The sequence below is a fragment of the Caretta caretta genome, chromosome 21, assembly GCF_965140235.1.
Source record: "Caretta caretta isolate rCarCar2 chromosome 21, rCarCar1.hap1, whole genome shotgun sequence".
In the NCBI taxonomy this organism is placed as follows: Eukaryota; Metazoa; Chordata; order Testudines; family Cheloniidae; genus Caretta; species Caretta caretta.
In genome coordinates, this window is record NC_134226.1 from 17471689 (window position 1) to 17484670 (window position 12982).

Here is a 12982-nt window from a genome sequence, read left to right on the forward strand (position 1 = left end):
GCGGCCCGTGCCCTTTGGCCACCCCAAAACCCCAGAGGATCAAACTGGGTTTGAGTCTTCTCCCCAACAAGCTGGCCAAACACTGCCACTTGGTTATAGGACTGTTTAACTTTCTTAACAGCTTTCACTCCATCTGAGACCTTCTCAAAGCTATCCACACTGGATCTTTCAACAGGAAAGTCAGTGGCTTCATCACAACAGAAAATTTCTGGCTGTTAGGAACTGAAACTTTCTTGATTAAATCACTTTCACACCCCTCAGTGGCAGTAAACTGCTTGCAAAGACTCCATGAGGATTCCTTTCCCTAGGGCTTTTCTATGCAATAATTCACCCTTCACAGAAATTCTGCTCTTACCCTCTTTACCTAGGGCTTGCTCTAGAGGAACAGTTTCCTGAGCAACAACAGACTCTTTCGGGGTCTCCCTTACATCCAGAATTACCTCTGGCCCATCCAGCAGATTCCTACACAATCCCCTTTCAGACTTCCTAGATAAAAGGTCAGAAGCATTCTCCTTCCCTTTGCCACACACTAGCAACAGGCAAAATACAAGCACCAGAATTGTCTCTGGGATCCCTGGGACAGACACTAACTGGATGCGACCTAGTTACAGGGCCATTCTCCCGAGCAGACACAAACTTAGGACCCTTCCCCTCCTGGGCTTTAGCTGAATCCAGAACCAACTCTGAGACAACTGCACGACCCTCAACCATCACAGGCTGAAAGGCCCCTTCTGTCTGCTCCACAGACAAAGAAGAGCCGGACACACTTTCTCCTTTACCAGACACACAGCTTGGGATCTCATTCCCCTTGTCCCAGCACACAAGGCTGGTCACAGACAACTGCTTGGAGATCAGGGTAGCTCCCTCCATAGGCAAGTCAATACCCCTGACAGACACAGACACGTTTCCTTCACTGTCCCAATTTTCCACCCAGGTAACAGGTAAGGTCCAGGGACACTCATCTTCCACTCTCCTCGCCTTCCCACCCTGCTGACTAGACACAGCCATCAGCTCACAAGGCTGCCTAGGCTCATCCAAACTTTCCTTCCCAAGCACCTTGCCACTCCCAACAGATACCCTGCCCTGCCTGTGTCTCCCCCCACTCAGCTGGGGTCTCAGCTCCCACTGTGCTCAGCGCTGCCCTTGCTGTCCCAGTGGGGGTAGGCAGCGAGCTCGCTGCTTTCCTCACTGCATCAGAGCCAGCGTGAGCCCCCTCTCCGGTGTGCAAGGGGGAGGGGAGCATCTCTCTGTCCCACCGAGCTCAAGGGGTCTGGTTACAGGCCGGCAGGTATCCTAAGCCTAACAGCTCCTCCCTGCTGCCAGCCAGGTCATCTGCATTTTCACTGACCATTTCCCTCTCCGCCGATTGGTTCCCTGGATTCAAAGTGGGGGAGATTTAGGTTGGATATTAGGAAAAACTTTTTCACTAGGAGGGTGGTGAAACACTGGAATACGTTACCTAAGGAGGTGGTGGAACCTCCTTCCTTAGATATTTTTAAGGTCAGGCTTGACAAAGCCCTGGCTGGGATGATTTAGTTGGGGACTGGTCCTGCTTTGAGCAGGGGGTTGGACTAGATGACCTCCTGAGGTCCCTTCCAACCCTGACATTCTATGATTCTAAACTCAAACCCTCGGCAGTTACAGGAGCAAGGCCTGGATCCTGTCCCAAAGAGACACAGTCACCCCACAACAGGGTCTCGCAGCTGGTATCCTGGAGAACCCCAACGGCCAGCCAGCCCCACCCCTCCTGGGTCTGCACAGGGATCTGGGCAATAGGGAGGGCGAGGGGCTTCATCCCTTGGACCCTCACACAGTCCCTCAGCATCTGAGGCTGCACCACCCAGGCCCTGAAAACAGTTCTCTCTGTCCCAGGATCTTGCCACCCCAAGAATGTCTCCCCATTGACCATCACCTTCCGCTCCCACTGGAGGTCCGAGGGGCCTGGCCCCAGGAAACTCCACACAGACATATAGGTTGGCATCAGGAGTGGGAGCCTGTCCACCTCCCCACCCATCTGGCTGACGGAGTCTATGGCCTTGGGACTCAGCAAGGGAGCTAGACACCGGGGCTTTTCTGCAGGGTTCCCCTGGTTCAAATCGCCAGCCTGCTCAAAGGCAGTGAGGTGGGCATCCACATCCCCCCCCCCTTTAACCAGGGGCAGCAATTTAGTCTCGAGGTTCCCTGCGGAACTGGCCCCCCGGGGTCTATCCCCACTCACCCCACGGAGGTCCTCTAGGCCTCTCCGCTCCCCCACCGCCAGTTCATGCTGCTGCTGCTTCTGCAGCTCTTTCTCGGGCTCTCGCTGTCTCTCACAGTCCTCTTGCTCTCAGCTCCAATCCCATCCATCTCCGATCCCCCGATGGGGAACCTGTTCGTGAAGACCCTCGTCTGGTCGGGGACAGGAGTCTTGGGGATGCCTGGCTCCCACTCCAGCTGCTCCCAGATCCTGCTATAGCCTCATTTGGGGTCAGGAATCTGCTCCTTAGAGCGGTCATCCTCCTCCAGCTGCACAATTAACTGTGCCTTGGTGAACTTTCCAATGCTCAACCCTCTCTTTTTGCACAGGGTTACAATGTCCTTCTTAAGGAGACGGTGACAGGTCATCACTCCACTCTTCCCAAGTTGTTGTGGACTCACAGGCCTGTGTGCTCTCAGGTCCCCACGGTTTCCAGGGAGAACCCCTAGTGTGCCAGCCCTTCGTGAGGTCACCACCTCTTTGCCAGGGTCGAGCTGCAGACTCCTCCGCCCCTTGGACTGCTCGCTGCAATCCCCAGGGGATCCCTGTTACTGCAAAAGTCCTTCTCACTGGTCACACACTCCCAGGGGTTAACCACCCCCCGAAACCGTCTCTCTCTGAATCTTCAGCACGCCCGGTCCCCGTCAATCCCCCTTCGTTTTACTGCTCCCCAGTCACTTACTGCAGGAAGCGCCATCCCTCTGTGGAGATAGAGGTGGTTAGGGACTATTTAGAAAAGCTGGACGTGCACAAGTCCATGGGGCCGGACGAGTTGCATCCGAGAGTGCTGAAGGAGTTGGCGGCTGTGATTGCAGAGCCATTGGCCATTATCTTTGAAAACTCGTGGCAAACAGGGGAAGTCCCGGATGACTGGAAAAAGACTAATGTAGTGCCAATCTTTAAAAAAGGGAAGAAGGAGGATCCTGGGAACTACAGGCCAGTCAGCCTCACCTCAGTCCCTGGAAAAATCATGGAGCAGGTCCTCAAAGAATCAATCCTGAAGCACTTGCATGAGAGGAAAGTGATCAGGAACAGCCAGCATGGATTCACCAAGGGAAGGTCATACCTGACTAATCTAATCGCCTTTTATGATGAGATTACTGGTTCTGTGGATGAAGGGAAAGCAGTGGATGTATTGTTTCTTGACTTTAGCAAAGCTTTTGACACGGTCTCCCACAGTATTCTTGTCAGCAAGTTAAGGAAGTATGGGCTGGAAGAATGCACTATAAGGTGGGTAGAAAGCTGGTTAGATTGTCGGGCTCAACGGGTAGTTATCAATGGCTCCATGTCTAGTTGGCAGCCGGTATCAAGTGGAGTGCCCCAAGGGTCGGTCCTGGGGCCGGTTTTGTTCAATATCTTCATAAATGATCTGGAGGATGGTGTGGATTGCACTCTCAGCAAATTTGCGGATGATACTAAACTGGGAGGAGTGGTAGATACGCTGGAGGGGAGGGATAGGATACAGAAGGACCTAGACAAATTGGAGGATTGGGCCAAAAGAAATCTGATGAGGTTCAATAAGGATAAGTGCAGGGTCCTGCACTTAGGACGGAAGAACCCCATGCACAGCTACAGACTAGGGACCGAATGGCTAGGCAGCAGTTCTGCGGAAAAGGACCTAGGGGTGACAGTGGACGAGAAGCTGGATATGAGTCAGCAGTGTGCCCTTGTTGCCAAGAAGGCCAATGGCATTTTGGGATGTATAAGTAGGGGCATAGCGAGCAGATCGAAGGACGTGATCGTTCCCCTCTATTCGACATTGGTGAGGCCTCATCTGGAGTACTGTGTCCAGTTTTGGGCCCCACACTTCAAGAAGGATGTGGATAAATTGGAGAGAGTCCAGCGGAGGGCAACAAAAATGATTAGGGGACTGGAACACATGACTTATGAGGAGAGGCTGAGGGAGCTGGGATTGTTTAGCCTGCAGAAGAGAAGAATGAGGGGGGATTTGATAGCTGCTTTCAACTACCTGAAAGGGGGTTCCAAAGAGGATGGCTCTAGACTGTTCTCAATGGTAGCAGATGACAGAACGAGGAGTAATGGTCTCAAGTTGCAGTGGGGGAGGTTTAGATTGGATATTAGGAAAAACTTTTTCACTAAGAGGGTGGTGAAACACTGGAATGCGTTACCTAGGGAGGTGGTAGAATCTCCTTCCTTAGAGGTTTTTAAGGTCAGGCTTGACAAAGCCCTGGCTGGGATGATTTAACTGGGAATTGGTCCTGCTTCGAGCAGGGGGTTGGACTAGATGACCTCCTGGGGTCCCTTCCAACCCTTATATTCTATGATTCTATGATCCACAGGGTGCAGTAGATCTCACCACTGCCACCAGTTGTCACGGAGTCCCTGGGCGATGCTCTGGAACTGCTCCCCATGAAGCCAGTCAGGACTCTGGGGAAGTCTCCTTCCTGTGATCAGCCTGTCTTCAGGGCACACAGCTCACACAGCTTCCACCTTCCTGGGTCTGACCGCGGAGCCTTCAGCATCCTCTGCCCTTCCGTGGGCTTCCCACAGCGAGTCTGCTCAGGCGGGGCTCCTGGGGAAGCCAGAGGGTCCTGCACCCCAACTCCGCAGTCAGACGTGACTCTCAGCCAGCCAGTAAAACAGAGGTTTATTAGATGACAGGAACATGGTCTAAAACAGAGCTTGTAGGTGCAAAGAACAGGACCGCTCAGCTGGGTCCATTTTGGGGGGCAGTGAGCCAGACAACCACGTCTGCACTTCACTCCATGTCCCCAGCCAGCCCCGAACTGAAAACTCCCTCCAGCCCCTCCTCCTCTGGGCTTTGTCCCTTTCCTGGGCCAGGAGGTCACCTGATTCCTTTGTTCTCCAACCCCTTAGCTCTCACCTTGCAGGGGGGAAGGGCCAGGCCATCAGTTGCCAGGAAACAGGGTGTCGGCCATTCTCTGTGTCCAGACCCCTGCACACACCTGCCCTCTAGGGCTCTGCAAGGGTCATACACCCTAATCCCCCCACCTAGATACTTAAGAACTGCATAGGGGAAACTGAGGCACCCCCACACTATTCAGAGGAAACATTAAGAACAGTCCGACTTTGTCACAGTCTTGCCCTGAGAAGCCATGAATTTGCAGCTGACGGGAGAGGTGTGCGAGTCCACCCAGCTATTCTGTGCTCAGGGGGACACATGACGTATAATTAACAGCTGCTTAATTGATTTGCCTTGGGGCTTAATCACAGAGCCTCCTGAACTCTCCCTGCATGGGCTCTGTGCCAGGGCAGCTGCCTGTGCCAGGGTCATTGTGGCATGAGCCAGAAATTAGCAGCTGGAGACACCACGAGGCATCTACCCCCTCAACGAGTCTCTCTTCCCCCAGGCTCTGTTCCTCCCTCCCCATCTCTCAGCCCGGGAAAGGTCAGAGGGGTGGGCAGCTGCCAGCTCGCTCAATCTCAGGCCTAGTCTAACTGTCCCCATTGAACTGGGGTCCCAGACTCTGCTCCCCAAGTGCTCCCGGGCCATGTCCTGTAGCCCCAAGGATGACGCCCCGGCTCACTGGCGTCCTTCTCGTCCTGCAGTTTGGCAGGACTGAGGTCATCGACAACACCCTGAACCCCGACTTCGTGCGCAAGTTCATCCTCGACTACTTCTTCGAAGAGAAACAGAGCCTGCGCTTCGACCTGTGAGTGCCGGGGCCCCGGCCCTGCAGAGCGGGGTGGGGGAGAGGCTCTGAGGGGAAAATGGCAAACGCTGCAGCTCAGGGAAGACCCTACAATAACAACCACATATGGGCACAGTGAGTGACCCTGGCTGGGGCTTTGCTCGTGTGCTCAAATCACATCAACATTCAGTGAGAGCCTGTCATGACGGCCTGTGTGACATCTCAGGGGTGCGCTGGCCTGGTGCATGCGGGGGGGGGGACATACCGCGCGTATCATGGTCAGATCTCCCAGCCCCGGACACTGGAAAGTGACTCCCCAGCCTAGCCCATAGCTTGGGGCCAGGGCGTTCCCATGGGACGTGGGAGACCCGGGTTCAAGGCCCTGCCCTCAAGCAGGAGGCCGTGCGCTGCCCTAGGAGCAGCTGCCTGGTGGTGATGGGGATTGCCAGGTCCTGCTGGAGGGGGGGGTGCTATGGCCACGCATCATGTGCTTTCTCCTCCCGCCCCCGCAGGTACGACGTGGATTCCAAAAGCCCCGACCTCTCAAAGCATGTGAGTAAGAGCATGTTCCCTGCCGCCTGCCCCGCCATGAGAGCTGCTCTCACCCCTCCTGCCCTGCACACTCCAGCCTAGTGCCCCAGCGGGGACCCGGGCACCAGGGTTTGGCAAGGAGGCCTGGTGCCAGGACTGCCAGTGGCGTGGTGATGCCTGGCCTCACGACTGGCAGACACCCAGTGGCCCCTATGTGAGTGAGTTTGAGGGTCTCTGGCCAGGTACCAGGCAGCTGCCTCACCACCATGCCACTTGCCCCCCTTACTGGCAGTCTGAGGTTGACTGGGCCTTGGAGACTGAACCTCCCTGTTACTTCATCTGGGGATTCCTGGGGCCGAGGGGGGCTGCAGATGCCTTGGCTGAGCAGGTGCGTAGAGCCTGAGGGTGGAGATGGCTCTCCATGGGGAATAGTCAGCCCATGCCAGGCTACATCGCCAGCTTCCCAGGGCCCTGCCCACCTGGGGCAGGGATTGTTCTGTGTGCCCGTGTCATTGTCAGATGTGCTCACGGTTGGGAGACCCAGAGCCAGGGCGTGGCTGCAGCCCGTCATGGTAGCAGGGGCCAGCAGGGGAGCCAGGAGTCCATGGATCTGGATTCAGGCCCATCTCATCAGTACGTTTACAGTGAGACCCCAGGCTGCCAGTGGGATTCGGATGGCCCACTGCTAGTAGCATAAATCACCTTTTGCATTGCAAAGTTTTGCCCTGCAAAGATCCAGTTTCCCAGGCGCCAAATGCACAAACATTTCCCCATCTGTCCCAGACCGGAATTCTTCCTGCAACACCCCCGCTTGGTGCAAAGGTGCTGTTGCCCCGTGAGGACCCATTCTCACGAAAACTGATTGGTTTGCCCTGCTCCAGCGAAGGCCACCAGCAGGGCTGATGTGTTGAGGGGTCTGAGCGGAGAATCCGGATTCTTGGTGCTCATCATGGTCCTTTGCCCCGCCAGGATTTCCTGGGCCAGGCGTTCTGCACACTGGGGGAGATCGTTGGCTCAGCAGGAAGCCGCCTGGAGAAGCCACTGACGTGAGTGCTGGGAACATGGGGCAAAGGGCAGGTGCGTGTGGGGACAGCAGGGCAGGGGCGAGCAGCTTGGACCTTCGTGGTGCCCCATGCTGCTCAGTGAGGGGTTTGAGCTCCAGGGAGTCACTGCTGATTTACATGGGGGAGAGCATTGTGGGGACCAGGCCCAGTGCGGTTACTCCTAGGTTACAGGGGATGAGTGTGAGGGGAATCTGGCCAGTGGGGTTACTGCTGGTTTACAGGGGGTAAGTGCAAGGGTATCGGGCCAGTGGGGTGTGTGACGAAGCAGGACTGTTCTTAATGTTTCCTCTGAATAGTGTGGGGGTGTCTCAGTTTCCTCTCGGCAGTTTTCAAGTATCTAGGTGGTGGGATAAGAGTGTGTGATCCTTGCAGAGCCCTAGAGGGCAGGTGTGTGCAGGGGTCTGGACACAGAGAATGGCCGACACCCTGTTTCCTGGCAACTGATGGCCTGGGCCCTTCCCCCCTGCAAGGTGAGAGCTAAAGGGTTGGAGAACAAAGGAGTCTGGTGACCTCCTGGCTCGGGAAAGGGACAAAGCCCAGAGGAGGAGGGGCTGGAGAGTGAGTCAGTTTGGGGCTGGCTGGGGAAATGGAGTGAAGGGCAGCCATGGTTGTCTGGTTCACTGCCCCCCAGAATGGACCCAGCTGAGGGGTCCTGTTCTTTGCACCTACAAGCTCTGTTTTAGACCATGTTCCTGTCGTCTAATAAACCTTCTATCTTACTGGCTGGCTGAGAGTCACGTCTGACTGCGGAGTTGGGGTGCAGGACCCTCTGGCTTCCCCAGGAGCCCCGTCTGAGCGGACTCGCTGAGGGAAGCACACAGAGGGGCAGAGGATGCTGAAGGCTCCGCGGTCAGACCCAGGAAGGTGGAAGCTGTGTGAGCTTTGTGTCCTGAAGACAGGCTGCTCCCAGAGAGGAGGCTTCACCAGAGTCCTGACTGGCTTCATAGGGAGCAGTTCCAGAGCATCGTCCGGGGACTCCATGACAAGGTGTCACGGTGTCCCCGGGCGATGCTCTGGAACTGCTCCCCATGAAGCCAGTCAGGACTCTGGTGAAGCCTCCTCTCTGGGAGCAGCCTGTCTTCAGGACTCACGGCTCACACAGCTTCCACCTTCCTGGGTCTGACCTCGGCTCATTCAGCATCCTCTGCCCCTCCGTGCGCTTCCCACAGCGAGTCCGCGCAGGCGCGGTCCTGGGGAAGCCAGAGGGTCCTGCACCCCAACTCCGCAGTCAGACGTGACTCTCAGCCAGCCAGTAAGATAGAGGGTTTATTAGACGACAGGAACATGGTCTAACACAGAGCTTGTAGGTGCAGAGAACCGGACCCCTCAGCTGGGTCCATTTTGAGGGGCAATGAGCCAGACAACCACGTCTGCACTTCACTCCATGTCCCCAGCCAGCCCCAAACTGACTCACTCTCCAGCCCCTCCTCCTCTGGGCTTTGTCCCTTTCCCTGGGCCAGGAGGTCACCTGATTCCTTTGTTCTCCAACCCTTTAGCTCTCACCTTTTAGGGGGGAAGGGCCCAGGCCATCAGTTTATAGAATCATAGAATATCAGGGTTGGAAGGGACCTCAGGAGGTCATCTAGTCCAACCCCCTGCTCAAAGCAGGACCAATCCCCAATTTTTGCCCCATATCCCTAAATGGCCCCCTCAAGCAGGCCAAAGCTCAAACCACTGAGCTATTCCTCCCCGCCCAAGTTGCCAGGAGACAGAGTGTCGGGCATTTATGTACACTGGCCCTTTGCTCTGCAACAATTACATCACCTTATCCCACCACCTAGAGACTTAATAAATGCATAGGGGAAACTGAGGCACCCCTACAGTATTCAGAGGAAACATTAAGAACAGTCCCACTTAATCACATGGGCTCACTCCTGGGTTACAGGGGGTGGGTGCGAGGGGAATCGGGCCAGTGGGGTTACTTCTGGCTTACAGGGGGTGAGTGCAAGGGTCATTGGGCCAGGGGGGTTACTCCTGGGATTCAGGAGGGTGAGTGCAAGGGGCATCGGGCAAGTAGGATTACTCCTGGTTTACAGGGCGTGAGGGCGAGAGGCATCTGGCAGGTGGGGTTACTCCTGGGTTACAGGGGGTGAGTGCAAGGGGCATCAGGCTAGTGGGGTTACTTCTGGGTTATGCCCAGTGGCTGAGGGGCGGGGGAGGAGGGACCAGGCCCTGAGCTGCGTTTGTACGGTGTAGAGCCAGGCAAGAGAATCACAGCCACCGTGGGCTGCTGGAGACGGGATTGTACAACATCGTCCTGGTGACTTTCCCCTGGTTCCCCCCTGGCCTCTCACTCCCTGAGGTCCTGATATGATCAGTGCGGAGCCAGCAGGTGTTTTCCTCCTGTGCTCGGCCTCTGGTGGGCAGATGAGGCTTTGCTAGCCCAGCGGTGCAAGGCTGAGGGTGTAAATAGGACCGAGTGTCTGAGGGCTGGCCTGTAAACCCAGAGCAACTTGGACTCTACTGCGCAAGCAGCCTGGCTCCCGGCTCAACCGCTCACCCGCCTGCCCCTTCTCTCCCCGACTGCTGGCCTCCACCGGCCTTTGCCTCACGTGCCCAGCAGCCAGAACTGCACCAGCCGCCTTGGCCCAGCAACAGTAGCAGGCGCTCATGGCGGGCGGGGAGGATGGGCCAGGGGTTCACGAGCCCTGAATCCTAGTGCCGGCTCCACCCAAAACTCCCTGGGTAAGTCACTAGCCGGCTGCACTGTGCTCCCAGCAGTGCATGTGGGACAGTGCCCTGCACAAGGGGTGTGCGAATTCCTACACTAGAGAGTTGGGGTTGGGAGGTGCAATGGCACCAGGGCCAGCGATCAGTCGCTAGGCATCTATGTGGGGATAATGCAATTCCCCAAGGGTCTCCATGGCAACCTCCACTGGGATTTCTGGGCATCTTCAGCCACTGAAAAGGACTCTGGTGTTTAAAGCTGTCAAGGTTCCTCCCCCACTCTGAACTCTAGGGTACAGATGTGGGGACCTGCATGAAAAAAACCCCTAAGCTTATCTTTACCAGCTTAGGTCAAAACTTCCCCAAGGTACAAAATATTACACCCGTTATCCTTGGAATGGCCGCTACCACCACCAAACTAATACTGGTTACTGGGGAAGAGCTGTTTGGACGCGTCTTTCCCCCCAAAATACTTCCCCAAAACCTTGCACCCCACTTCCTGGACAAGGTTTGGTAAAAAGCCTCACCAATTTGCCTAGGTGACTACAGACCCAGACCCTTGGATCTTAAGAACAATGAACAATCCTCCCAACACTTGCACCCCCCTTTCCTGGGAAATGTTGGATAAAAAGCCTCACCAATTTGCATAGGTGACCACAGACCCAAACCCTTGGATCTGAGAACAATGAAAAAGCATTCAGTTTTTACAAGAAGACTTTTAATAAAAAATAGAAGTAAATAGAAATAAAGAAATCCCCCCTGTAAAATCAGGATGGTAGATATCTTACAGGGTAATTAGATTCAAAAACATAGAGAACCCCTCTAGGCAAAACCTTAAGTTACAAAAAAGATACACAGACAGAAATAGTTATTCTATTCAGCACAATTCTTTTCTCAGCCATTTAAAGAAATCATAATCTAACACATACCTAGCTAGATTACTTACTAAAAGTTCTAAGACTCCATTCCTGTTCTGTCCCTGGCAAGAGCAGCACCCAGACAGACACACAGACCCTTTGTTTGTCTCCCTCCTCCCAGCTTTTGAAAGTATCTTGTCTCCTCATTGGTCATTTTGGTCAGGTGCCAGCGAGGTTACCTTTAGCTTCTTAACCCTTTACAGGTGAGAGGAGCTTTCCCCTGGCCAGGAGGGATTTCAAAGGGGTTTACCCTTCCCTTTATATTTATGACACACCCCCCAAATCTCAGCTAGGGTGAAACACTGGCTGGGATTTCTTCCTGGAGCTCTAGGAAAAACAGAGTTAATAAGACACATGCATCTCTAAATATACTACCAAGTACATAAAGACTAACAATATTTTCCACATCTCAAGGACGATTTTAACCAGTTGACTCTGGGAAACTTTCACGGGAGAGTGCATCAGCCACTTTGTTAGAAGCTCCTGAGATGTGTTGGATGTCGAAATCAAAATCTTGGAGAGCTAAACTCCACCGAAGAAGTTTTTTGTTAGTTTCTTTGACGGTGTGAAGCCACTTTAGTGCAGCATGGTCGGTTTGCAGTTGGAAACGCCGTCCCCAAACATATGGGCGTAGCTTTTCCAGAGCGTAGACAATGGCATAACATTCTTTTTCAGTGACTGACCAGTTGCTTTCCCTCTCAGACAGTTTTTTGCTGAGAAACACTACAGGGTGGAATTCTTGATCAGGTCCTTTCTGCATTAAAACTGCTCCCACACCACGCTCGGACGCATCTGTGGTTACTAGGAACGGTTTGTCAAAGTCTGGGGCCCTTAGTACAGGGTCAGACATGAGTGTCGTTTTAAGCTTGTTAAAGGCCTTCTGACACTTTCCGGTCCACTGAACAGCATTTGGCTGTTTCTTTTTGGTTAGGTCTGTCAGTGGGGCAGCGATTTGGCTGTAGTGCGGTACAAATCGTCTGTAATAACCGGCCAAGCCTAAGAAGGATTGAACCTGTTTCTTTGACTTTGGGACAGGCCACTTTTGGATAGCATCCACTTTGGCCTGTAGGGGGCTGATAGTTCCTTGACCCACCTGGTGTCCAAGGTAAGTCACTCTGTTTAGGCCTATTTGACACTTCTTAGCCTTAACAGTTAGTCCTGCCTCCCTTATGCGCTTAAGGACTTTTTGTAGATGTTCCAGGTGGTCTGCCCAGGAATCCGAAAATATGGCCACATCGTCAAGGTAGGCGACTGCATATTCTCCTAATCCCGCTAGGAGACCATCTACAAGTCTTTGGAAAGTGGCGGGTGCATTTCGCAGCCCGAAAGGGAGTACATTAAATTCATACAGCCCGAGATGTGTGATGAAGGCTGACCTTTCCTTGGCAGATTCGTCTAGCGGTACCTGCCAGTACCCCTTGGTTAAGTCCAAGGTAGAGATGAACTGGGCCCGTCCCAGTTTCTCTAATAGTTCATCTGTGCGTGGCATGGGATAGTTGTCTGGGCGAGTTACAGCATTTATCTTACGGTAGTCCACGCAAAAACGTATTTCCCCATCTGGTTTGGGAACTAGAACCACTGGAGATGCCCATGCACTTTCAGAGGGGCGGATTACCCCCATCTGTAACATATCCTGGATCTCCCGTTCTATAGCAGTTTTAGCTTGAGGAGACACCCGGTAAGGTTGAACCCTAATTGGGTGAGCATTACCTGTGTCAATGGAGTGGTATGCCCGTTCAGTCAGTCCTGGGGTGGTTGAGAACGTTGGCGCGTAGCTAGTGCACAGCTCCTGGATCTGCTGTCGCTGCATACGCCCAAGGGTCATGGAGAGGTTCACCTCTTCCACACCACCACAACATTTCCCTTCGTAGTAGACACCTTCAGGCCACTCAGCGTCGTCTCCTCCCTGGGCTGTAAACTGACAAACCTTTAATTCTCTGGAATAAAAGGGCT

At 54.1% G+C, this 12982-nt stretch overlaps 1 protein-coding gene across 3 annotated transcripts in view; it reads left to right on the top strand.

Annotated features, from left to right (window-relative positions):
* The window catches only part of CPNE5 (copine 5), a 214894-nt gene that overhangs the window by 62526 nt on the left and 139386 nt on the right, over positions 1 to 12982 (top strand). For all 3 annotated transcript variants that reach the window (XM_048826649.2, XM_048826650.2, XM_048826648.2), the window contains exons 4-6: positions 5768 to 5871; positions 6363 to 6402; positions 7351 to 7427. In XM_048826649.2, coding sequence (XP_048682606.1) covers positions 5768 to 5871; positions 6363 to 6402; positions 7351 to 7427 — 221 coding nt within the window. The remainder of the gene's footprint in view (positions 1 to 5767; positions 5872 to 6362; positions 6403 to 7350; positions 7428 to 12982) is intronic.